The sequence below is a fragment of the Plecotus auritus genome, assembly GCF_963455305.1.
Source record: "Plecotus auritus genome assembly, chromosome: 5".
In the NCBI taxonomy this organism is placed as follows: domain Eukaryota; kingdom Metazoa; phylum Chordata; class Mammalia; order Chiroptera; family Vespertilionidae; genus Plecotus; species Plecotus auritus.
In genome coordinates, this window is record NC_137776.1 from 157,488,864 (window position 1) to 157,513,525 (window position 24,662).

Sequence of the window (24,662 nt, forward strand, 5' to 3'; positions counted from 1 at the left end):
TCATGAATGTTTCATAGATTCTGAGGGGCGGTCACTTGGAATTTCCAGGAATGATTGGGTCACAGCATGTGACCAGGCCTCTGAACAACCTTTGTCCCAGAGGAAGCAGCCTGTCTTCAGTCACTCACCCAGAGCAGTGGTACTGATAGGGAAGAGTCTAGGATGGCAGGTCCTCGTCCTGGGTGACAACAGGTGTACCTCACTAAATGTAGGCGGTGCATTCCCAGAGGTTGAAAAGCACGTTTCTGTACATAAGGGGCTTGTGGGTTAAAAGGCTCAAGAGGGTCCTTGTTCAACTTGAACTAGTCTCCTGAAAGCAGCTAGCACAGTGCCTGATGCAGGTAGTGTATGCTGAATGAGTCATAGTACATGAAATTGCACCTCTTTCCTTGGCAGGGCTATTCAGAGGTAAACACTTGCATAATGGAATCGTATTTATTTTTTTACTAGAGGCCCGGTGAATGAAAATTCATGCACTGGAGGGGGGTTCCCTCTGCCCGGCCTGCCCCCTCTCACAGTCCGGGAGCCCTCAGGGGCGGGAGGCGACCTGGTGATCAAGGGAAGGCGATGCCCCATCACATCTCTGCAGCTGCCATTGCAGGCAGCGCAAGCTTCCCCCAGCCCTGGTTACCTGAGCCTCGGGCGGCCCTGGGTGGCTGGGCAGCTGCCATCCGAGGCTTGCCTGCACCTCGGGCCAGCCCTGGGGGGCAGATGGGACTGGGGGACTCCGGAGGCAGGCACGCGGAGTCTGCAGACTGTCATGTGCCCACACCAGGGACTGCTACTGTTGATCTCCACAAAGCCCACAGCCAGGAGGCAGGGCCACAACACGCCCCCTGACGGATGCTCCAAGAAACAGACCTTGGAGACTGGAACTGCGGTGGGAACAAGCTGAAAGGACAGGGTGGGCCTGGGATTCCATCCCATCTTCAGAGGAAGCCTCGGGAAGGCGAGCAGCACAGGTCTGCATCCAGTGCCTGGGAACTCCAGCATATACCCAACCAAGGAAAGTCCCCCAAAATTGCCTCTCAAAATATAGAACTTTATTTTAGTTGCTGAGATTTTCATAAGCGCTTGGTTCACAGAAAAGTCATTTCTTACAAAATAATAAAGGCAGCATTTTGTACAGCGACTCACATTGGGGCCACCAGAGAAGTGCAAAGGACAGTAGGGATGGGAGGGGCCAGCGCTCTTGTGCCTAAAGTCCTCAAGCCAGTGCTGGCTCCCTCCAGCCCCCTCCCACCCCACCTGGGACCTGGGAGAGCAGCACCGAGGGCCTGGCAAAAGTAGCCTGGGAAGCCATTGGTGAGGTGCACGACAGCGACCCCAACAGGCTGGTGAAGGCCTGGCATGAAAGGCCAAGTGGGAGGGGACTGTTCAGGTACAGGGGCTCCTGCATCCAACCGCCTTCCTCAAGCAGCCAGGGCAGGGTCTGAGCCCACCTAGAACCTTGACACTCACAGTACAGCTCAGTGAAGCCCTTTGGCAACTGGCCTTCCTCTGCCCACTCAGGCTACAGACCCTACCCCAGACCTAGGCTGGGTACTGGGAATAAAGACAGTGAAATGGGGCCCTATGCAGGTGAGTGGGACAGGGATGGACCTGGATGACACCAGGCGGAAAGTGCTCCGTACCTGAGGGGGCCGGGAAAGGACGGATGTCTCAGCAGGAAGAGCACCATCACCTGGAGGGAGGAGCGCTGTGGAGATGGCAGTGTCTGAGCTACACATGTATGGGTGGGACCTGGACAGAGGGAGAGGAGAGCATGCCAGGAAGGGGAGAGCATGAGCCAAGGCACATAAGGGTCAGCAAAGGCAGGTGGTTGTCCATGAGAACATGGACACAGACGAGGGGCCCTAGGCACCTGCACCTCCACCAGTCTGGTGCCCAGGAGGGGGCAGCTGGTGTGGCTGTGCTTGTGGGATGTGAATCCTTGTGCAGCAGGCACCAAGCTAACGTCCTCCCGAGCTTGGGAGCTCCTGGAGGGTAGAGGGGAGTTGTGTGTCCCTGCACTACCCAGCCTGGCACCGAGCCACTGCAAGGAAGCCCCTCTTGTTCTCGACATGTCCCTTGTCTTCCCCAGGTCAGCCTAAGAGGGGCTCCCTGTCCTAAGCCCCTCCTCCATCATAGGCCATGTTTAAGTATAAAACAACATCCTCAAGGAAACCAAACTCAACTACTCCAGCCCCTGCAGGCAGCTGGGAGGGTGTGTGGTGTCCTGGAGGGACAGAGGGAGTCAGGAAGGGGACATCCTGGGGCAGCTGTCTCCACCTCACTAGAATTACTTCCCTCGCTCAGGAGTGGATCTCTTCCCCGAGAGCTTGCTTGGTGTGTGTGAGACTCAGTTTGCTCCCTGTAACTCAAACAGGAAACCTGACCGCAGTTTCAGCACTGATTCTCAACTCCTCATAATCTACAGGAGCTGGAGGGACTGGAAACCCAAAGTCTGTTCCTTTTTTCTTTGAGAAACACTCAAGTGCCTTCCTACTGAGGGCGGTGGAGCTGAAGGGTTTTGGAGGTACCTTGTCCTTAGTCTCCAGGAGGCCTAGGAGCCTGTTTCCCAGGGGCGTGGTGAAAGGATCTGGAGCCTTCTCAGACTCGACGCCTCTGCCACCACGAAGGTCTCGCCTCTTAGCTCAGCTGGCACTGTCGGCCTGAGCCCGAGAACGGTGTGTGGTTGTTGCTCCCAGAGTCTCTGGACAGCGCTCTAGTTGCCCCGCCCTGTGGCTACATCCTCACAGGATAGAGCAGAAGATGCTGCGGTTGCTGTGGTACCCACCTTCCACACGGGCCGTGATCCTGGTCGCCATGGCGGTCACCTTCTGCCCACTGTGGGCTGCAGAAGGGCCTCGGAGAGAGTTTTCAAGGTGAGGGCGTGCTGGTGGGTTCATGAGCCGCCATGTATCAGACCTGGAGATGCAAAATGATAACAGACAAGAGTGTACAGCTTGTCTGAATGCCTGAAATCTTACCTTTGGCTCAAGCTCACTGGATGCAGGTGTTTAAATCTAGGTGTAGTTTTTGTCTCCCAAGCTGTGAAGCTAAAGGGCAGAAGTCCTGCATTCTAGTTCCAGGTGTGCCTTCAATTCTGCATGTGATCTTGGACAAGTTCCCTTTAGCAGCCCCAATCTCCCCTCTTTATAAGGATCTGGAGAAGATCAGTGGCTTTCTTTTTTTCTCTTTCATTTTCCCTTCTCCCCACCCCAGCTGGATAACCATGAAAATTGACAGAATCTTTATTTACAATCACCACAAACTAAAAACTACAGCTGATGAATGGGAAACCAGTATGTGTTATACCCATACAATAGATCACAACTCAGCAAGAAAAAGAAGGAACGACAGAGGCGACACCATGGGCAAATCTCAGGACATTCGGCTGAGGAGACTCAAAAGACTACATTCTGTATGATATCTGTATCTATATATCTATGTCTATGTTTTAAATCCTCATCAAAAGATATGTTTTTAATGATTTTTACAGAGGAAGTGGGGGAGAGAGAGAGAAAACATTGATGTGAGAAAGAAACATCCACCGTTACCTCCTGTACACGCCCCAACCGGGGATCGAACCTGCAACCTGGGTATATGCCCTGACTGAGAACCAAACCCGCAACCTTTTTTTTTTTTTTTGGTGTACAGGACGATGCTCCAACCAACTGAGCCACCTGGTCAGGGCTAACTAGATTTTACTAAGGCTCAGTGATACTGAGTAACTTGCCCAAGGTTACATAGCCAGTAACCAGCATAGCTGAGATTTGAAATCACATACCCCTTGCTATGTAAGCTTGTTTCCTCCCAGGGAGTCAAGTGCAGCTCCTCAGCCCAGGCCTTGATCTGGCCAGAGCCGAAAGCTGGCAGGACTGCAGGGAGCAAGGGCAGCCAGAATCACTGGGCCTGGCTTCTCTAGTGACCTCAGAGGTTCTAGAAAATTGGTTTAGGCACTTACTTTTTCTTGAAGACCAAAAACTTGTTGTTTTGCATGATGCATTCTCGATTGTTTGAGATCTGCTGAAAGATGGTCTTGTTGGTCTTTCCCTGGAAGAAGATGTTCTCCTGCACCAGAGCCTTGGTGCGGCCCCGCACTGCGATGCCGTAAGCCCGAAATGAATGGATCCGGTTCTTTATTACCTGGAAGAGGCAGACAGCTTGTCACACTGGTAGGGGAGCCAGGTAAGTGTTTCACCAGTTATAAAACGGAGGTAAGAGCATGCTAGGTCGGTGAGCAGTGACCATGGGAGCTCAGGGAAGGGATATCGAGGCAAACAGGGTGGGGTAAAGGGGGAGCAGGGAAGGCTTCCTGGAAGAGGTGATGGGTAAGCTGTAGGAGTTTATCAGGTACAGAGCAAGGCAGGGATGTTCTAGGAAGAAGAAAAAATGTGCACTGGCCTGGCAGAGAGGGGAAGTGGTGCCAGAGGCCAAGGCCCACGGAAACCCAACTGAGGCAACAGCTTCCACAGCCTAGACTCAAAGCCAAGGACTTCTTTACTGCTTGCCTAAATCACTAATCATGAAGCCATACAGCTGAAGAGGCCTTGGGATCATAATTCACACGGGCAGGGACTGGCTCAACTTTGAAAGCCTAGCACCCAGCACAGTGCTTTGCATAAAAAGTAAGCTCAGAGCTCACTGTCCCATTGGGAGATAGAAAAGCAAAGGAACATTTACAAAGCACCATGGGAAGTGCTGAGGTGTGGGTGGGCATAAGCACCTTCGAGTCCAAAAAAGGGGCACCTCAATAGCCTCGGGGCGCAGGGAGGGCTTCCTGAAAAAAGCCATAGCCAAGCTGTAGGACTGAGATAGAAAAAGAGGGGGAAGTGTCCTGGGTCCACAGGAAACAGTGTGTGCAAAGGCCCCGAGGCAAGACTTCTTTCCTCATTAAACACCTACCATACCACATTCTGGGTCCCGTGTGAGATTATTCTGTTAGCAGAAATCCAGAACAGCCCTGACCTTGACCTGGAGACCCACAAGATACCCCAGGTGGCACCCCCACCCTAGCTTCCTGCTGGTAACTCTGATTCATCCTTTAGTTATATGTCCCCTCTTGTGTGAAGTCCCATCTTTGTCTTTCAGGCTGAGAAGGCAAGAGAGCTCTCCCAGGGCTGTGCCCTGTGTTGGCCCCACAGGGGGCACACACACACACTCACCTTCGTGTCAGACCTGGGCAGCAGCTGCAGCCCGCTGCCCCGATTGCCAATGATGTCATTTTCGATGACGACGGTGCTGTCACCCTTGGTGATGATGCCGTGGCCTCTGTTGTCATAGATACCATTGCCCCGGAGCTCTACCTTGCACTGGGCCTCGACCTTGACCCCACTCTGGCGGTTGCAGGAGATGCTGTTGTTAGCCACACGGGTGAGCTGGCTGCTCTGGGCTACGGTGATGCCTCTGTCCCCATTAGCGTGGATCACGTTGGTGATGACGTGCAGCGCCTCACTGCTCTGGATGTAGAGTCCTGAGGCTGCAGGTGGAGGGGTGGGGAGCAGAGAAAGCACAGGGTGGTCCCAGGGCCAGCCCTGACAGCACCAGTCGGAAAAGCCTTCCTGGAGCTGTGCCCCCCAGGAGAGAGGCAGGGAGGAGGAGATGGCAACACTCAGACAGCCCTTGGGAGTTGCAGCAGAAGGAAACCTGGGAACATCAAGAAAATGCTGTTCCTCCTGAAATGAGTCCTCATGAAAGATGCCAGGGGAACAGGGTGCAAGATTCCGCAGGCTCAGCTAGTCATCTGGCCCAGGCCGTCCTGTACTGAACGCCACCTACATCATAGTTGTAGCGCCACGTGCACCTCCTGTGATGGCGCCCTGGCCACCATTCCAACTCCAGACAGACCTACCTGCTGGAAAGTTGTTTTGTTTTCTTTCCCATACTGACCTGGAGTCTGCCTCCCCACTGTTTGGAGAAATTTGTTTATATGGGAAATTCTATAATTTTTGAGTTAAAAAAAATTTACTAAACTACTATGTGTCTAAAATGTGTTAGAAATTTTGGAAAGAAAATGCTATTTGGGGTATTTGTAGAAAAAAGCACAAAATGAGGGGGCTCAGAGCGGCCGATGTGGTCGGGAAGAGACAGCACGGCAGACGGACCGGTGAGGAGGAGGACCCCCAGGGACATCCAGCCACCACTAGAGCAAGCGGTACGGGGCGGTGCGGGAGGAGTGTGGGGAGGCTGACGATGGGGTCACATGGGAGCAATTTGAGCTGCGAGTTCAAATCTCTTGGTGGTACCTGCCTGTTGCTTCTCCTGCTTGGTTGAGAACAGCAAATACAAATGAAGAATTTGTGGATATATGCAGCTTTTCCTGTCCTGCACAGGTGGCCACAGATTTCCCTGACCTCTGCCACCCCCAGGGGAATGAGCTTACCAGGCCTGGTAACCTCTTTTTTTTTTTTAATTCTTTATTGTTTAAAGTATTACATATGTCCCCTTTTTCCCCCACTGACCTCTCCCCAACCGTTCCCACCCCCTAGCACATGCCCTCACTCCCCTATTGTCCATGGGTTATGCTTACATGCAGGCATACAAGTCCTTTAGTTGCTCTCTTACCACCTCCCCTCTCCTGGCTGCCTTCTGAGGTTGGATGGTCTGTTCGATGCTTCTATGTATTAACCTCTTTTTAACGAGCCTTCCTCCATTAGCCATTCAACAGTGATTCTGATAATCAGCCCAGTTAGGAGTCCTGGAGTTAGATAACTCCACAATAAGTTTTGTTTTTGTTTTGTTTGTTTTAATTCAATAAACATGAAATACCTACTATCATCATTTTTTGTTAAATGAGAGATAACATAGATTTAAAACTTATTTTTCTATACAGCTAACAAAAATCATTGCCAATTAAACCATGATATGCCATCAATTGCAAGACACATCTCATCAAAGATGTTAAAATGTGAAAAATGTGTCTCAGAATTGGTTAGCAACGTGCCTGCCAGGTGTGGGTTTGGCACTGCAGGGGAGAGGGCACCAACGTGGGTGGGATTCCGTCTTTGCCTCAAGTTCACAACCTATCAGAGTTGATGAAACAGCAGAAACCAGCCCCTAACACGTGCCACTGGGGTGCAAAGGAGGAAAGGATGCTGGTGCATCCCCAGTGGCTCTGAGGTTCACGTTGTCTGGGCTGTGTGAACGGGAGGAAGGGAATTTCAAGCAAGAGAAGCAGCATGAGCAAAGTCGGGGCTGGGGGACAAGAAAGGATGGATTCAAGTCTGGGGACTGGGGTATCGGGTGAGTGGACAAAAGAAGTGGCCAGTGAGGCCGGAGGGCTGGAAGGGCCATTAAGGCGGTGAGACCTCGACGGCTCTGGAGCAGGGGCGGCGGGCGAGGGGACTCACCTCCGTTGTGATTAATACTGTTAGACTCCACAAGCGCTATAGTGACGGGCTGGCGCAGCGGGTCGTCGTCCTTCTCCAGCTCGGGCTCCCAGAGGATGGCATCCCCATCCTCGCTGAAGTTCTCCTGGGCCCCATGGCCTCCAGGGAGCTCTCTGGAGCCCTCCTTCTGGCTAAACACCGCCACTCCGTACAGGCCATTGTAGCTGACGTGGTTGCTGGTGACGTGGGGCAGGCTGGACGACATCATCCACACACCACAGCCCTTATTAGCTGGGACAGTGAAAGCAGCTGGTCACCGACACTGAGCAAAGGGTGACACAGCCTCCAGCGTCTCCCCCCGAGGGAAAACAAAAAAGGCACTGGCCCGGGCCACAGAGTCCCTGATTTGCTAACGGCCTGGGACAAGTCACTGTATGGCTCTGGCTGCAGGCTCCTCCTTCATACGCGAGGGAAAGTAACAGTCAGGAAGATCTTTCAACTAGGATCATTCTGTCGGGCGGAAAAGTGTTCTGAGAAATGTCAAGGTCACACTCCAGATCAGAAGCACAGAAGCCCATAGTGACAGGGCCAAAGGAGTCACAGAGTTCATCTAGCCTCACCCCTCCCTGAAGAGACAGAGGTGGCTTCAGTTTGAACCCCAGCCCTACCACTTCCTAGCTATATGACTTTGAGTAGTTAATGGAACCTCTCCATGCCTCAGTTTCCTCACCTTTAAAATGGGGTTAACTATCTATCTCAGAAGGCAGACATGAGGATTAAATGCAATAATGCATAGAAAGGGCTTTGCAGAGTTGGGTCTGAACAAGCTAGCTGCTATCATGATCACCATCATCAAATATACAGTTCAGAAAGACTAAGGCCTTATCCCAAAGTCAGAGTAAGGGAGAACAGCTTGCTTTCTATGATTATCCTATTTCTCCCCTATTATTCTCAGTTCTCTGGGTCACAAGAAATGATGCTCATGTATCCAAGCTTAAGAGGCCCTGTCCTTACCCAACACCTGACTCCTGCCTTCTGCTGTTTTAAATGGAGACAAAGCTTCCTGCTTTGCTGACCCCACGGGATCGCTCTGATTACATGGTGATTTGCCAGAGGCTCCTGAATTCTGAGAGGGGCTGTGTAACTGTGGACTGAGATCAGTGCTATCATTCAGACGCGGTCTCTGAAGCCCAGGGAAAGGCTACAACTTTCTCGGACCCACAAAGGAGGGTCCTGGGCTTCCTGCCTCCCAGGCAGGACTGGACCCCAGGCCCCTCCCCTGGAAGGTGCTCCTCACCGTAGATGGTGTTTCCTTCTATCAGCCCTTTGCCTTCATCTCCCACGACCACGCCATCTGAATAGCCAAAGCAGATGAGGTTGCTCCTGAGGACGGGGACCCCTCCGCGGCGGATATCCACACCTCCCCACTGGTTCTCACGGATGACGTTTTCTAGGGAGAGGCAAACAAGAGGGTCAAGACCAAGGGCCACCTGCAACGCTAGCAGCGAGGACTTGGGCAGCTGAGAGGAAGGACAATCTGGACCAGGAAGCTCGGGGCTTACCCAGTCAGCACCCCAAACCTTCTCTGGCATTTCAGGGACTTGTTTGCTATCTGCTTTCCCCAAGGCAAGCTCTGTGTCTGTCTGTGCTCTCCTATATTCCCAGTACCCACTGTACCCAGTGGCCTTGGGAACTTAGTACTAAGAATAATGGGCATTGGAGCCCCTGAGCCAGGCCAAGCAGGGGATGTCTGCCTCGGGGGTGGGGGGTGGGGAGGGTGGGAGGGGCTGTTTCCAGAAGGGCTGAGGCAGAACCCAGCCATTCCCCCACCAGCCAGAGGAGGCGCTAGCTTGTCCTCAGCCTCCGCTCTGACTGACTGCAGCCGGGCTCTCCCGCCCCTTCGCCTGCCCAGGAGTGGGCTGGAGAGTCCCAGCCAGAAGGGTGGTCCTGGACCATCTGCACCAGCACTGAGGCAGGCCAGGCGCTCAGCCTGCTGGGACTAGAGTGCAATGGCTCACGAGACCCTGTGTGACTGACCCCTTCCTGCCTCTGTGACCCCATCTCAAACCCTCACCCCTTGTTCACCACACTCCAGTCACACACGTGATCTCCCGGCTCCTCAGCCACGCCAGGTCTGTTCCCACAGGTGGCCCTGCATGGAATCCAGTCCTTTTCCCAGGGTCCTTCTCATCATCCAGGTTCTGGTTTATAAGCCACCTTCTCAGAAAGGGCTGCCCTGACCACACAATCTAAATACCACAAAGTCCCTCTAGCTCCTTATTCTAACTATCTGTAGAGCACGAATCATCCTCAAATAGGACTTCTCCTGCTTGCATAGGTATGCTTTTATTTGTTTATTTGCTTCCCCCTCCTAAAATGTCAGTTCCTGGAACGGGGATGGTGTCTGTGTTGTTCACTGCTGTGTCCCTGACTCCTGGTCCTGGAGAGCAGGGCTCCTGGGTATAGCCAGTATATACTAGTGTGTGTATAGGGGAGGTCTGGGCAGGCTTCCCTGAGGAAGTGACACCCAGGCTGAGACCTGCAGGGTGAGCAGGAGTTGGCCAGGCAGAGGGGACATGGGGATGGGTTTCCGGAGCAGGCAGGAGCCCGTACAAAAGCCAAGATAAGTTCAGACATTTTGTGTGGCATAAATGTCCCCGACGGCATGATGCCAGCCACCCAGTGAGATCCTGTGAGCACTGGGCCAGCATCCGCGAGTTAGCCACTACTAGAAGGAGGCCAGTCTGTCCAGGTGAAGGACCTGGTGTGGGGGGCGGTGAGGCAGAGCCCACTACCTGACTGGCCAGGCTCCAGCATCCCCACCTACCTGTGATGAGGCCTTTGCCATTCTCATTCACGGCTATGCCGGCTGCACGGCCCTTGAAAATGTGGTTCCCACTAAAATGTAAGGAGAACAAGACAGGTGAGACCAGACCAATGTCACACATCAAAGACAATGCCGACTCAAGGTGACTGCCTTCTTTAGTGGGCTTCCCCAGATGGCTCAAGTCCACAGCAGCATAAAGCGCTTCCTGAAGTCCTAGAAGCCCGGCATTTAGCAATCTTCAGTTATCACCGACTAAAAACTAAACCTATAGCTATGCCATAGAAGCACAAGGCTCTGTGGCCTCTCTTGACTGGCATTCACATACAACATTTTATTTTTTTCTAAATATATTTTTATTGATTTCAGAGAGGGAGAGGGAGAGAGAGAGAGAGAAACATCAATGATGAGAGAGAATCATTAATTGGCTGCCTCATGCACGCCCCCTACTGGGAAATGAGCCTGCAACCCGGGCATGTGCTCTGACTGGGAATTGAACTGTGACCTCCTGGTTTATGGGCCAATGCTCAACTACTGAGCCACACCGGCCGGGGCCCAATGCCACCTTTTTAATAAGGCCTTCCCACACATCCCCTCTCCGGGAGCTGTGCATTTATATACTTGTTGCTATGGCACAAACAGCAGAATGGCTCACGCCCTCTCTTGATACTGTGATAGTATTTATCCCAGTCTGTCCCGTATGATAGCTGGGAGGGCAGATCCATGGTCCCAGCAGTGCCACTGCCCCTTCCACCTACAGCTCACACCCTGACTGATCTCGATGTGCTTTCATGCTGAGGTCAGATGTAGCCTCCGAATCTTAACACAGCGCCCCTGGTGGCCACTATCAACTGACCCCAGTTAAAATCTCTTCCGGGCACATATGTCTCCCAGACGAGAGTAAGCTCCTGATCTGGCCCTTGATACCTGTTATCATTATTACGTAGAAGTGCTCAGTAATACTTGCTGAATAGAATGGCTACAGGGTTAACTGGAAGGGAGCACAGAAACACAAAAGTGGCTGTGTTATTGTGAGATTCTGGGCGCAGTCTCTTCTGTGCTCGCGTCTGTACAGTTGCTTTAGGAAACAAAAATATTTTCAAATGGGGGAAAGATGGGAGAAGGGAAACAGAGATGAGAAAGGAAAGAAAGAAGGGACCATGGTGGGCAGGACAGTCTGGGGACAGCAGCGCATACCTCACCACTGGATTTCCGTGGTACAGGATGTAAATGCCAGCCTCCTTATTTGAAAAGATTTGATTGTTCCGGATGACGCCTTTCCCATTGCCAAGGACGACAATGCCTGAGCGAAGGCCGTGGTGGATCTGGTTACACTGTAAGTAACATGAGACGCCACCAAGGACAGATCAGATAGGCCAGCCAGAAGGAGAGCGCTCGCCACCCCACAGCAGGCCAGACGAACACAGTGGAGAAAGCGCGGTCCCTGGAGGAGCCCTCGCACACGACGAAGTGCACAAGCCCTGCTGCCCTGCACAGGTGCACACCTGGACCCGATCAGCCGACCCTGAAGACAGGAGTCTTAGCTCCCTCGCCTATGAGGCGCCGTGATGCTGGCCCTACTGCTGGGGGCTCTTGCTCTTCATCAGCAGGCACGCTACTGGAACTTTCTGAGCTCCCACACACTATCACCTGGCCACACCACACTTCCCAGGGTCGGGGGAAGCCTACCTTCAGGAACGGGCAGCACCCCAGTACCCGAGAATGCTGGCCAACCCGAGGGGGCCACATCCGGGGAAGGGTGAGAGCCATGTGGCTTCTAGTCCACAGTTCTTGTTCAGGGGAGGGAGGGCTGGGGGAAGGTACGGCTCTGGGGAGCTTAGTTATCTCATGGGGCGTGAGGTCATAGGTGTGTGAGCTACAAGGAACCTCGGAGACATCATTGTAATTCCTCATACAAAAGGGCAACAGGCCCAAGGTCATATGTTTGTGGTAGAGCCAGATTTGAAATCTAGTTTTTTCTGTTTCCCAGTCAGTTAGTTGCTTTTGCCCAGTGACAAAATTTTTAGATTATAATAAATTATAATACAATTGTTTCACTCTAATTGTTAATTTACAGCCCCAAACACAATCCCATACTTAAACCAGGAAGTTAGCTATTTCTCTTTCACAGAATGTTCTAGTTTGCCTTACAGTGTTCCATGCTGCAAGCTCTCCTATTCTTACTCACTTTTCAGGCTTTCTCCTGACAGGTTGGGCCGACACACCAGGGCAACTACGGCCTAACAGAAGTCCCCCAGGGTGGAAAGCTCTGAGAGAGAGGTGTATGCAATGACATTTCCATCCACGCCCTTTCACAAAGCCAGGACTGACATGCAACACCCCCTTCCCACTTCCACCTGCTAACTGGAAAGGCAAACTCCTCTCTCTGGCAACAGCGGCAATAATTTCTAAGCCATGGTCATGCGTCAAACACCAGCTGAATGGCAAAAACAGTGAGAGGAAGAGTTTGAAAGAAGACAAGGCTAGGCATGTCTCTTCAACTACAGTTAGGACTTTCCTTTCTCTGCATTTCCAGGGCAACTTAGATATAATGGGTTGAGAACAGCAACCCTGAATCAGCCTGCCTGGATTCAAACCCCAGCTCCATCACTGGTTGTGTGGTTTGGGGAAAGATCCTCAGCCTCTTTGTGTCCCAATGTCTCATCTATAAAATGGGGATAATAATTCTACCCCACAGGGTTGTGTAAGAATTAAACCATAATTATATACAAAGTTCTTAGGATAATCTGGCATATAATAAGCACTAACAGAGGGTGGGTTTTATTTTCCCAGTCCATAAAAAGTCCGTCACATTTCCCAATTTCTCGGAAGCCTGTCTCTCGGGAAGGCCAGGGCAGAAAAGGGGCTGGTCTCATGGGCTAGGATTTTAAGTGGCTTTCACAATGGTGCAAAACCAAACTCAAAATATCCATGAAACAACCTTCAGAACTAAATATCCTTTTTATAGCAAAGAATGAACTAACTTGGTGTTTTATTTCTGATCCACGTGATTTTTAGGGCAGACATTGTCATCTTTAATTCTTACCAAAGTGAAAAACCAATGAGAGCCTATCAGGGCCCTGTGACTTTTCCCTGTGACGGGACCTCTTTCTTACTGATGGGGAGACGGCAGGGAAAAGGACAGGGAACCCTAGTGCACAGAAAGCACTGTTTTTAAGATGGCAACACTGATGTAAATATCCCCAGAAAGTTTCTGAGAAGCAAGAGCCACCTTGAAAAGGCGTGAAGACAGAGAGAAGTACCAGAATGAGCGGGTTGGACTTCTTCCGGATGTCCACGCCAGCCTCCGCGTTGTGGTAAATGTTGTTGCCGGCGATCAAGCCTCCACCCTCCAAGCGAAGGAAGATGCCTGACGCTTTGCAGCGGTGAATGTCGTTTCTGAGCATGACGATCTAAGCAGGGAAGAGAAAGTCATTTGTTTTCCCGTCACAAAGGGTTAAAAAAGAAAAAATCACTCAGGGACACCAAGTCTCTTCCTTAGAGTCTGGCCTGTGCTGTGCAACCTGCAGGCGAGAGGAGCACCTCGAGGTCAGCACGGCCACTCTCCAACTGTGTGCGCAGGGCAGCGCCATCTCCATGCCCCTCCTGGCTGCCCCTGCTCCAGCCTCACACCGGTTCTTTAATGAAACCTCATCAGAGCTTGGCCCTGGGCTCCACAGTCACGTTTGAGCAGAGTAACTGGATGATGGGATGACAAAGACCCTTAAAGAAGATGGGATTCAGTGGTCCTCACACTCAATGTGCACTGGGGTTACACAAAGATTCCCCCAGGGGTCCCAGGGCACAGCTACGAATGGAATCAAGTTCCAGATCTACCACTTCCTACCCGCCTTCGCACACATCCCCCTGCCTGAGAAAGCTGAGTATGGTTCTTCTCTGGATCAGGCCTCACTCCTGGGCACAGGGACCAGCTCCCCCTGCTTAAATTAATGCCACTTAGCATATAATTATGCTCAAGATACACCATGGATATATATATATGTATTTTTTTTAGTCAAAAACTCTATCCATTTTTCAGGTTCCTGTCCAGAGACTCACTAGCTGCATAATAGATTCAATGGCTGCACAATTCCTGCAAAAAGTCCTGAGGCCACAGTTCCGCAGGGCTACAACTAGGGCTCTATAATGGTGTAAAATGGGAAAAATAGCTACTGCCTTCCCCAAATCAGATGATGGAGAGAAGGCAAGTGTTATAAGTTTAAGAAAAAGATGATTTAAAAAACAAACAAACAACAAAATAGCCCCATCAAAGCCTTCCCCTGCATATCGCCATAAGAGACTTCTCATCAATCTATCACGTCCTGGTGACTCAGTGAGGCCGCATGGCATTGTGGAGTAAGCCGTATGACAGCACCTTGCTATTGTGTATACACCGCACTGCGTAAGTCAGGTTCCGGAAGATGTTTCCTTCCATCTTGGCTCGGCCATAGGAGCAAACAAAGACGCCTCCCTTGCCGTCCCGGAAGAGGCACTTGCGGATGAGGCAGCCCTGCACGGAGCTGGCCAGTGCCATGGCCTCCTTGTCCTTCTGCAGCTCCTGCTGCAGTGAGTTCAGCACGAGGCAGCTGGGCAGCTGAATGGATGCTCCTGGCAGAGGTGGGCCCAGGAAGGAGCCCCCCAGGACAGGGCGTGGGCCCTGCACTTGGTAGGATAGTCTGTACGTGAGCTGGTCCTCATCCTCATCCTCACCGCTGGGACTCAAACCTCCGTCGCTGCTGTCTGGGGTCTGGGCCAGCCTTTCCCCATCGCTGCCCACCTCTGCCTCCTGTGAGCTAGCCTTGGAGCCTGGCTTTGGGGAGCTAGAGACTGGGCTGGTAGGGCTCTGGCTACCCTCAATGACAATGTCACAGGTCCTTGGGCTCCAGGCCTGGTCCCTGCTCTCCAGGTCCAGGGACATTAAAAAGTCAGAGTCCTCTGTGGGGAACACACTGGGAGAGGACTTAATGAGCCCCAGTAGATACTTGTAGGCCCAGTTCTTGTCTGCAGACGGGTGGCCCTCAACTGTCACAGAGTTGTTTTCGCTGCCCACAAATTCACAGTTTTCCAGGACACACAGGGGCACATTGTGCAGGAAGACATGGGTGTTTTTGAAGGTGCAAAACTTCACTTGGCAGGTGCCTGGGCCATGGACCTGGATGTGCCCATTTTCAAAGTTGCAGTTGTCAAACTGGACATGACCTGATGTTGTCTGGGGAATGAAAAAGAGAAAGTGAAGACAACAGGGGTAAGATCTGTTTAGCTAGTCAGTACTCTAGCTGCTCGTAAAGGAGGGTGGAGCATGGAGAGCCATTTGCCCTGCTGACCATGCCCCCTTCCCCACGAGGGCATGTGCCAGCTGATGCCAAGAGGGACATGGGAGCTGCTCTGCATCAGAGGGAAGACAGATTAATTTGGAATTGCCTGCCCTTCCCTCCATCCGATCCCAAAGGGACGGGGACAAGAGTGGAAACGGAAAATAGCAGAAGAGTTCACCTAGATTATGAACATAGACTCTGGATCCTATCTCTGTCCCTTAATAAATCTGAGACCTGGGTATGTCACTTAATCTTGTTGAGCCTCTGTTTGCTCATCTATAAACCAGATAACACAACCCACCTTAATAATGGCTAAAAAACATATGCCCAGCACACAGCGAGTGCATCACAAATGATTGTTGGTATGATGATCATTACAAACCTGAGAGACAATTTAGCGATCATTGGTAGTAAAGTGGCAATATAATTTTTATTGACTAGGTACATAATCCAGGGATTGCAATTAGTTTCTAGGCAATGGAAAAACTGCAGACTCTCTGCCAGGAGCTACCAGCACCTCCGTACATGCTTTGCTGTGAACACAACTTCTGCTCTGTGTCCCTGGGAGGAATGTTTTGGGACTGATATTTCCTGACCCTCTCTCCAGTCATCCTCAGTAAAAACCCGGTCTTTCTTGACCCTCCACAGTGTGGGGCTCATGCACTGAAGGTCGCTGGCCTCCCCTCTCTGCCTCCCTCTGGGCATGCTGCCACAAGGTGTTCTCTGCTTTCTGTCACCATGTGGCACACTCCAGGAACCTGGATTTCCTACCTAGTTGCTCCACCTATGGCTTCAGCTGACCCAGTTTGGAAGGGAAGAAGTACAAAACAATTTCAAACTCAAGTCCAAGGCTCATTTTTAATACAGCTTTGCCAGGAACAAAGCAGAAGGTTAATCTCTATTGATCCTGTGCCTACTTCTCAACTGGAGCAGAACTCAGAGGAGTGTGTTAGAGCAATAACAATTAAACTCTCAATTCCAACGAAAAAAGGGGTTACAAGCCCACTGAGAAGAGGCCAAGCTCGGGGTCAGGGCTGAAGAGGCCATCAACTGATGTGGGTACCCACCTTGAACATGAAGGGCGAGAACCAGGCTGGCATGAAGACAAGGTTGCACAGGCGTGTGGTTGAGCAGTGCTGATCAATGCTGGCGAGCAGGGCCACCTCCCCCAGCTTCCCGTGGCCTACAATCTCCACGGGCACCTTCAGGATGATTTCACCTTGCTCTTCGTACACACCAGGGAACAGCACAATGCGGTCATACAGGCTGGCCATGGCCAAGGCACTGCCCAGGCTGTCAAACTCATGGCCTGGCCCGACACTCAGGGTACGGCGTTCCCTCCTCCGGCGAAAGAGAGAAAAGCAGACAGAGGACTCCAAGTCCAGGGCATTCTTGGTCCACGTCTTGGAGGCAAGGTAATGCTGCTTGAAGGCCTCCCTCCAAGACTCAGGCTCCACGTCAGGCTGGTTGGGCCAGTTTGGGTGGCGGCACTCGGTGCAGCCCAGACACAGCTGCCGCCAGCGGGTGCTGTCGAGACTGAGGACCAGTTCATACCAGGCCCTGCACACCAGGCTGCAGCGGCCCAGGTCGGGGAGGTGCAGGTAGGCTAAGATCATGCGCCACAGCTCCAGGGGGAGCCCGCCAGTCTCCATGGTCACCTGGGGAGACAAACACAGAACAAGAGGCTTTTGCTGGCCCTGCTTGAAGTCCCCTTCCTTTTTTTTTTTTTAAATCCTCACCTGAGGAGTGAGGCTATTTTTCCATTGATTCCTCAGAGAGAGTGGGAGGGAGTGGGGAGGTCTCCCTTCTTAAAATATCCCCTGCCTTCTCCTGACCCTAGGGATGAGCAAGGGAGCAAGGCCCAGCCAATCACAGGACTCCACCCCCTCAACCAGAATACTTCTCTCGGATTTTTCTACCTGAAGACTCTTCTCTCCAGTCCGACAGGGGTATGGGTATGACCCCGGGACCGCTGGCAGCCACACGCCCCACAGTGCAGAGGAAACCTCTCGGTACCAGAGCCAAGCAGAAATCAGAGATGAACGATACAAATTGCAAAAGGGAAAGAAAAAAAGTGAGCACACGTGTACGTCCTGGAGGTACGGATTCCAGACTCCTGCAGGTACCCTGGAATCTTCTGTTCTCCCGTCAGTCTTGTGAGGACCTCAGTAGCCTTCCAATGCACCTTGTGCTTAGGCTGGTTTGATCTGGGTTTCTGAGATGGGCGACTAATACGGAGGGAACCTGCCTTTGGCTGTGATGGCTCCAGAGCTCAGGATCCCCACACGCCCAGGGCAGGGCCCTCTATTTCTTCACACCGACAGGAATGAGAACTGAGGCAGTGAGCATCCATGTGACTGTCCCTCCTCATAACCTTACCACGGCTCCCCATGTGAGGCAGCCTCAGGAAAGGCTGCGGCTGGATCAGAGGCTGTGGGTCTTGGTCCTGGCTCTGCCACTGGTAATGTATTGATGGAACCCTAGTGTCCTAAACATCTACTAGGCCGGCTGCACAGCCATCGGCCCCCTTACTTTTTTCTGGAAAATATTCTTCCTTCCTCCAGCAATTCATATCCATAGACACAGAGGTAGGGCTCCTGCAGCGGTGTGTGTACAACTATGCTGCCCAGTCCCCTGGCTGCAATGGACTGGACTCTGGATGACTCCAATTTGTCCACCGAGACCTTCCCCAAAGGAACACGAGTTGTGATTCTAGAGAACCAGGTTGACTTCCTGAGTGAAGGGGAATGGGTGGCTTCTTTCCTAAGCTATAAACTCAGGAACAGTTGCTGGTGAACATTTTTTTGATGGGAGGGGGAGGGGATGGTGCACAAGAAGCTGGTCTAAAATGAGAGGAGAACAAATCAGAGAGAGAAAAAGCAGAGCGAGGGTGGAAACAAAGGGCATCCTAGTCACGGCTCCAGGCCATTCTCAAAGCGCAGCTTTGTCCCTGCCTTTTGAATTCCATCAGCTATCTTTGAACTCTTATAATAAATGTTCCTTTTTGCTTAAGCTGGCTTCATTGAATTTTTGTTGTTTGTATCTACTTCAAGCCCTCTCATTTATGAGTGTCCGTTTCTCCACCGGAAAACAAGGGATTGTGTTAGCGCAACTTCCAAGTCTGAAACCCTATAAAGTCTCTAGACAACTCGAAACTGAAACTAAGAAACAGGGCAGACTCCACAACTGACTTTAATCTCTTTATTAACCTCTCCAGGGCCGCCTCTCACCTTTCTGAAAACGATGATCATACCTGCCAGCTATTTAAGCCCCAGGAAGGCCAGAAGCACAAATGTATGATTATGTCTGGAAGAAATTCTGAGCTTCCTCACGACAGATGTGGCTTTCATGCTCAAGGTTAGTATTGGAGCCTACGTATGTGGGTTTTTCTCTAATGATCACCTGGTGAAACTTTACGAAGTCTCAGGAGCACTGGAGGAGAGCTGGTCTCTGGGTTGGTAAGCATCAAAGATACAGAGAAAATAGGCTCCTGGCAGTCTCCCCCCAGGTGAATCCCATTTATTTAAGGCGGTTTCTGTGACAGTGATGGCTCCTGTTCCTCACCTACTTCTCTAGCTATGTCTGCTCAGGTTTTTTAAAGAGAAAAAGGTTCTTCTCCTTCTCTAATCATTCTGTAGTTAAGTGAGCACATTCATTCTCTTGGCTTTAACTCCCACCGAATTTGTGACTACAGAATCTGAAATCTCCAGTCCCGACTGTCTCCATACATGAACACCCAGTTGCCTGTTGGGCAATTCTACTCCCATGTAGATACTAACACCTCAGCAGCGTATCCCAAACTGAACCTCCACTTGCACTTCCACATAAGGCCTTGACAGAAAAACTGGAAGTGGATTCATTCTTCTGCCATGAACAAGTATAAAGCTGAACAAAATATGCTTTCAGGCTTTGAACAGCCAGCTGCACCGGACTATGATCTTTGAGAGAAGGGAAACATGGGGGGTGAGGGCATGACCGCCCCACCTGGAGTCCTGAGGAACCTGCTTACTGTGGGGAGGGCAATGGAGCCCAGGCAGAGTGGTCTTCTCACTGAGCAGCAGACCTGAGTTCTGCGCTGCCGACATGGCTGGAATCTCTGAGGCAGGGTGCCAGAATGGAGCGAGCAGCATGGAGTGGTGGGCAGTTTCTTGGCTGAAAGCTGGACTGCACTTGCACAGGGCAAGACATCATCAGGCCTTGTAGGGATTGCCTGCTATGGGGTAAACAGTGATACCAAAGGTCACACAGAACTGGGAGACAATGGAATTCCAGCCCAGGATATGACCGCTCATGATGAGACGCAGAAGGATATGCCGTTAAGAATAAATTCAAATTGGAAGAATAAAAGCAAGTCTGATGGGACCCACTAGTATCTTAACTGCCTGCTAGAATAAAACTTAATACTCTTAAAAAGAAAAAAAAAAGACAACATATTCTAGACTCCCTCAACAAGTCAACCACAAGACAGTGTGGTATTGGCATAAGAAAAATAGAGTTCAGACCCTCTCTGAGCTGAGGAGGATTTCCTTTTATGCAAATGTCACATCCCCTCTTGTTCCATTTAGCTTTATTTACTACAGCTTTACACTAATCCATGGGGATCCAGGCGGCTATAGGGATTTCTATAACCAAGTAACACTTTTTTAAAAATGTGTTCAAGCTTTGTCCTTCCTTTTTGCCATTGGGGCCTCTGAGCTATGGAATTAAAAGTAACGAATGTCCCCCAGGGCCTGTGCACCTGGAGTGCGAGACCTGCAAAGGACTGGAGAAACAACAGTGCCTTGTATGAGATGGGAGAAAGCATGTCCTGAGGTAGGCCTTACGCAGTCCCTTTATCATTTACATGTTCCCAAGAGTGTGAGAACTCAGGGTTTCTGTGTGGCACCTCCTAACAGCCCACTGGAGGTATCCACATGCTTCCAGGTCACCTAGTGTCCCCAGCCTCAGTAGGCGAGGCAGAGGCCACCCTCTTGGGAGGTGAGTCCCACAAGACTTGGCTCTCAACGAGCAGGCTCTACTGCATCCCAGCCCTGTGACTTCAGGCAAAGCCTTTAACCCCTCTGAGCCAATGTCCTCATCTGTAAACAGGCTAATGACGGCTGTCCTGCTACACCTCATGAGGGTTCTGAGAATTTCCAAAGGAAAAAAATCATTTATTCAACAAATATTTGTTGATTGTCAACTGTTATGCTAGGCACTGTTCCAAGTACTAACAAGCAATAAACAGGACTAAGTCCCTACCTTCAGAGACAGACAATAACTTTTAAAAATAACATAGCTATAAAGAGAAATAAAGCAGACTGGGTGTGCGTCTGTGTGCATGCACACGTGTGCTATTTTAGATGGGGTTGTTAAGGAAGGTCTCTCAGGAAGTGACATTTAAACAGAGACCTGAATGACACTTAAAGCCTTGGAATGGGTTGAGATCACTGGAGAGAGTGGAGAGAGAGAAGTCTGCTGACCAAGTCCTCGCCAGCATGCCGTATGAAAGGCATGAATTGAGAAGGACTTGCTCAGAAGAAACTGGGAGTGAATACCCTCAGTACCGAAGTCTAGTCAACATAAACGAGGGCGTTGGAAGTAAAGCTTTGTTTTGTCTCTAGACTGCCACTGCCTCTGAGAAGGTGGGTTCTATGGGCCATTTAGTTTGCTGAGCATCATGATGGGTAGGCAAGTCAGGAATAAGATCTCTAGTGACCTCTATCTAGCTCACCAATACTTTCGTTTGAGTGGATTTGTGGGTTAGTGAAGGAGACACGAGGAAGTACCATGTCACACCATAGGGACTGTCCATGTGAAAAGTGAGACAGCATACACAGGTGCAGAGTGGCCAGGTGACACTGTGCCTGGACACCAACATGAGGAAACACTATGATGAGTCAGACACATCCTCTGCTCTCAAGGAGCTTATCATTTTATATATAACTAGTGGCCCGGTGCATGTATTCATGCACATCGAAAGGAAATTAATTAGAAAAAATATTTTAATATCGTTATTCGCCCTTTCTCTATAATGGAAGTGTCAGAGATGAAAGAATATTAGTAAAAGTATACGAAAATAATATATACATTGATTAATAAACAATAACATGATATAACAACAAAGACATGATATAAAAACAACACTGATACAATGACTAATAAATTGATTAAACTTATTCTAATATCTTCCTGTATACCACATTAAGAGTAAAAACACTTTCAGAGTGCTTGACTAATTTCCCTTGTGATGAAGTATTTACAACTTTAACTAACAGCATACGCTCTTCGAACTCGAGAGAAAGCAATATATAACTGACCATGTCCGAAAACGGGTTCAGGTAGGAATATTCCTACTCTGTCTAGAGTTCGTCCTTGTGATTTATTAATAGTCATTGCAAGTGCTGGCATTACGGGAAACTGTCTTCGAACTGATTTAAATGGGAGGCCAGTATCAGATGGGGACAAATCAATTCTTCAAACCAGAACAACCATGATTGACAATAACAGATAGAAACACACACATGAGATTGGTGCCAGCGAGATCTTTATATATATTGCACATGTGTGAGTCAGCGTTTATTTTTATTTATTTTTAAAAATATATATTTTATTGATTTTAGAGAGGAAGGGAGAGGAAGAGAGATAGAAACATCAATGATGAGAATCATTGATTGGCTGTCTCCTGCACGCCCCCTACTGGGGATCGAGCCCGCAACCCAGGCATGTGCCCTTGGCCGGAATCAAACCCGGGACACTTCAGGCTGCAGGCCGAGGCTCTATCCATTGAGCCAAACCAACCAGGGCCAGCGTTCATTTTTATACTGCCAGTGTGCAGCATACGTACTGGCCAGTTGGTTGGTTGGACGGTCAGACAAGATGTACGGTTGGTCACTTAACCTTTTATATATATATAGATTTGCTTTCTTTATTATCTGTCTCCCCTAAGTATAATGTAAGCTCCTAATGGCAGAAACTTTGTGTCATGCTTTGTATTATGCCTAGAACTATGCCTGGCCCGCAGCAGGTGCTCGATAAACATTTACTGCATGAATAAATAATCACCATCATCATTATCTGGGGCATTAGCAGAGCTGAGACTATTCAAACCATTAGCTATAGAATCCCTACTGTTTCACAGATCTCCATGGAATAAAAAAAAAAGAAGAAAATAAAACCCAAGTATGTAGTCAACACTTGCTATGTACACGGCCATGTAAGCACTGTTAGGGCATCAGAAATCAGATAAAGACTCCACCCTCAAGTCTGGTAGGAGACAAAGATATCTTTATCAAAAAAAGCTCCCCTAAATAAAAAACAAACAAACAAACAAACAAATCCCAACCCATAGTATAAGGGGGGAAGTCTTAGTGCCATAAAAGAGGGAAAGCCCTTGTTTAAAGAATAAAGATGTGACCTCCATCTGTAGAAATGAGCCAATAATAATAACAGGCAACAAAAACAGCCGCAGCTGTCATTCGCTAGGCAAGACTATTGGAAGGGCACAAATAGTAAGCACTTTCCTGCCTTATTTCACTTCATTCTCCCAAGCCCTGCAACTCAGAATGCTGTTCCCAGGACCTAAGAGTTGCTTAGAAATGCCAACTCTTGGGTACCCACTGGATCAGCATTGGCATTTCAACAAGATGACCAGGGAACTCCTGTGTGCTGTACGTTAGAGAAGCACTGATTCGAAATATTATTGTCTTCATGTTACAGATGAAGAAACTAAGCCTGAGGGAACTTACGTGACAAATGATTTACCCCAAACCACTCCACTAGAGAGCAGCAGAGCCCCCTCTTGAAGTCAGGCCTGACCCTAAAGACCGGGTTTTTAACCACTGGGGGTTTTAGCCAAGCTTCGAGAAGAGCTGGCGTCTGAGGTAGACCCTGAGGTATGGGTGAGAATGGGGCCAGAGACGGGAGGACAGGGGAAGGCAGACAGAAGAACGAGTGCCAGCAAAAGCCCTGAGGTAGGAAACATCCAGCCGGGGTTTAGGACATAGTAAGAGACTCCGTCTGGCTGCAGCGCCCAGAGTCTGACAGGGTCAGGGAGAAAGGCCAGCTGGATCAGTTCACAGAGTTTTCATTAATTTGGGGGGCACGGGGAGCTGCACAGAAAGCCCTACCCCATGCTGAAATGACTCAGACAAAGGGACCCAACAGGCTTCTGGTCTGGGCTCTGCCTCTCCCTCATGGGCAATCTTGAGGGCAGGAGACTTAATTCTGTTTTCATATCCCATGTTTGCATAATGACGAAAATGCACTTACTTCCTACTGAGGGAGGCCGTATCAGTGTCAAAGTGGCAGGAATTTTGCTTTTAATAAAAAAAGTAAGCAAGGGATAAAAAGTATCCAGGGCAGCTCAGAACTCTACTTCTTCCCGACAAAGGGATAAAAAGATATTTCTCCCCACATCACTGGGCATACAAAGCTCCTGTGCAAACAACTACAAACTGTGCTAACTGAGCAGCTGTAATGGGTTAATGATTTTAGATCTTTCTTCAAATCAAAATAAATCTCCCTAAAGTTTTGTGCATCTTCGCTTCAAAATACACAGAGTAAAAGACTGAACCACGCCCTAACCGGTGTGGCTCAGTGGATAGAGCGTCAGCCTGCAGACTGAAGGGTCCCAGGTTCGATTCCGGTCAAGGGCACGTACCTTGGTTGCGGGCACATCCCCAGTAGGAGGTGTGCAAGAGGCAGCTGATCGATGTTTCTCTCCCAGCGATGTTTCTAACTCTCTATCCCTCTCCCTTCCTCTCTGTAAAAAATCAATAAAATATATTAAAAAAAAAAAAATAAGACGGTGAACCACGAAAGAGCCCTGTATACATACATACCTACACACATACACACACTGTTGGGAATGAGACAACTTAAAACTTTGAAGATGACTAAAATCTCAGCTGGGCTTTTCATCATTTCGTCAAGCCTTAGCTCTCTTCAAATGTTTCTTATTTTCAGCTTTGAAACTTGAAGACATAGACCAGAACACCATTGTACCTATGGTGTTTTCTGAGTGTGACTGGAGCCATGAAGGCCTCTCTCTCCCCCTCCTTCAATGCACTGCTCGTTCACTGTGGTTCACCCAGGAGAGCACGCTGGGCTGGGACTCTCAAGACCTGGGATTTCGTCCTGATTTAACGCTGCCCCTCGAGGGGGCAGTGAATGTGTGATGTGGACTTATTAAATACCAGTTGCTTTTTATGTCATCTCAATGAGCACATA

General features: G+C 50.0%; 1 protein-coding gene across 3 annotated transcripts in view; it reads right to left on the bottom strand.

Annotated features, from left to right (window-relative positions):
• Window positions 1–1,023: 1,023 nt before the first annotated feature.
• The window catches only part of FBXO10 (F-box protein 10), a 30,027-nt gene continuing 6,388 nt past the window's right edge, over window positions 1,024–24,662 (bottom strand). For 2 of the 3 annotated variants that reach the window (XM_080670713.1, XM_080670712.1), the window contains 11 exons: window positions 16,520–17,110; window positions 14,513–15,346; window positions 13,401–13,550; window positions 11,335–11,471; window positions 10,141–10,211; window positions 8,611–8,763; window positions 7,335–7,604; window positions 5,151–5,464; window positions 3,950–4,131; window positions 2,780–2,910; window positions 1,024–1,743 (listed from right to left, as the gene is read on the bottom strand). In XM_080670713.1, coding sequence (XP_080526839.1) covers window positions 1,574–1,743; window positions 2,780–2,910; window positions 3,950–4,131; window positions 5,151–5,464; window positions 7,335–7,604; window positions 8,611–8,763; window positions 10,141–10,211; window positions 11,335–11,471; window positions 13,401–13,550; window positions 14,513–15,346; window positions 16,520–17,104 — 2,997 coding nt within the window. In that variant the 5' untranslated portion in view covers window positions 17,105–17,110 and the 3' untranslated portion in view covers window positions 1,024–1,573. Of the gene's footprint in view, window positions 1,744–2,522; window positions 2,911–3,949; window positions 4,132–5,150; window positions 5,465–7,334; window positions 7,605–8,610; window positions 8,764–10,140; window positions 10,212–11,334; window positions 11,472–13,400; window positions 13,551–14,512; window positions 15,347–16,519; window positions 17,111–24,662 lie in introns of all 3 variants that reach the window. The other variant, XR_013960714.1, reaches the window with a different exon arrangement.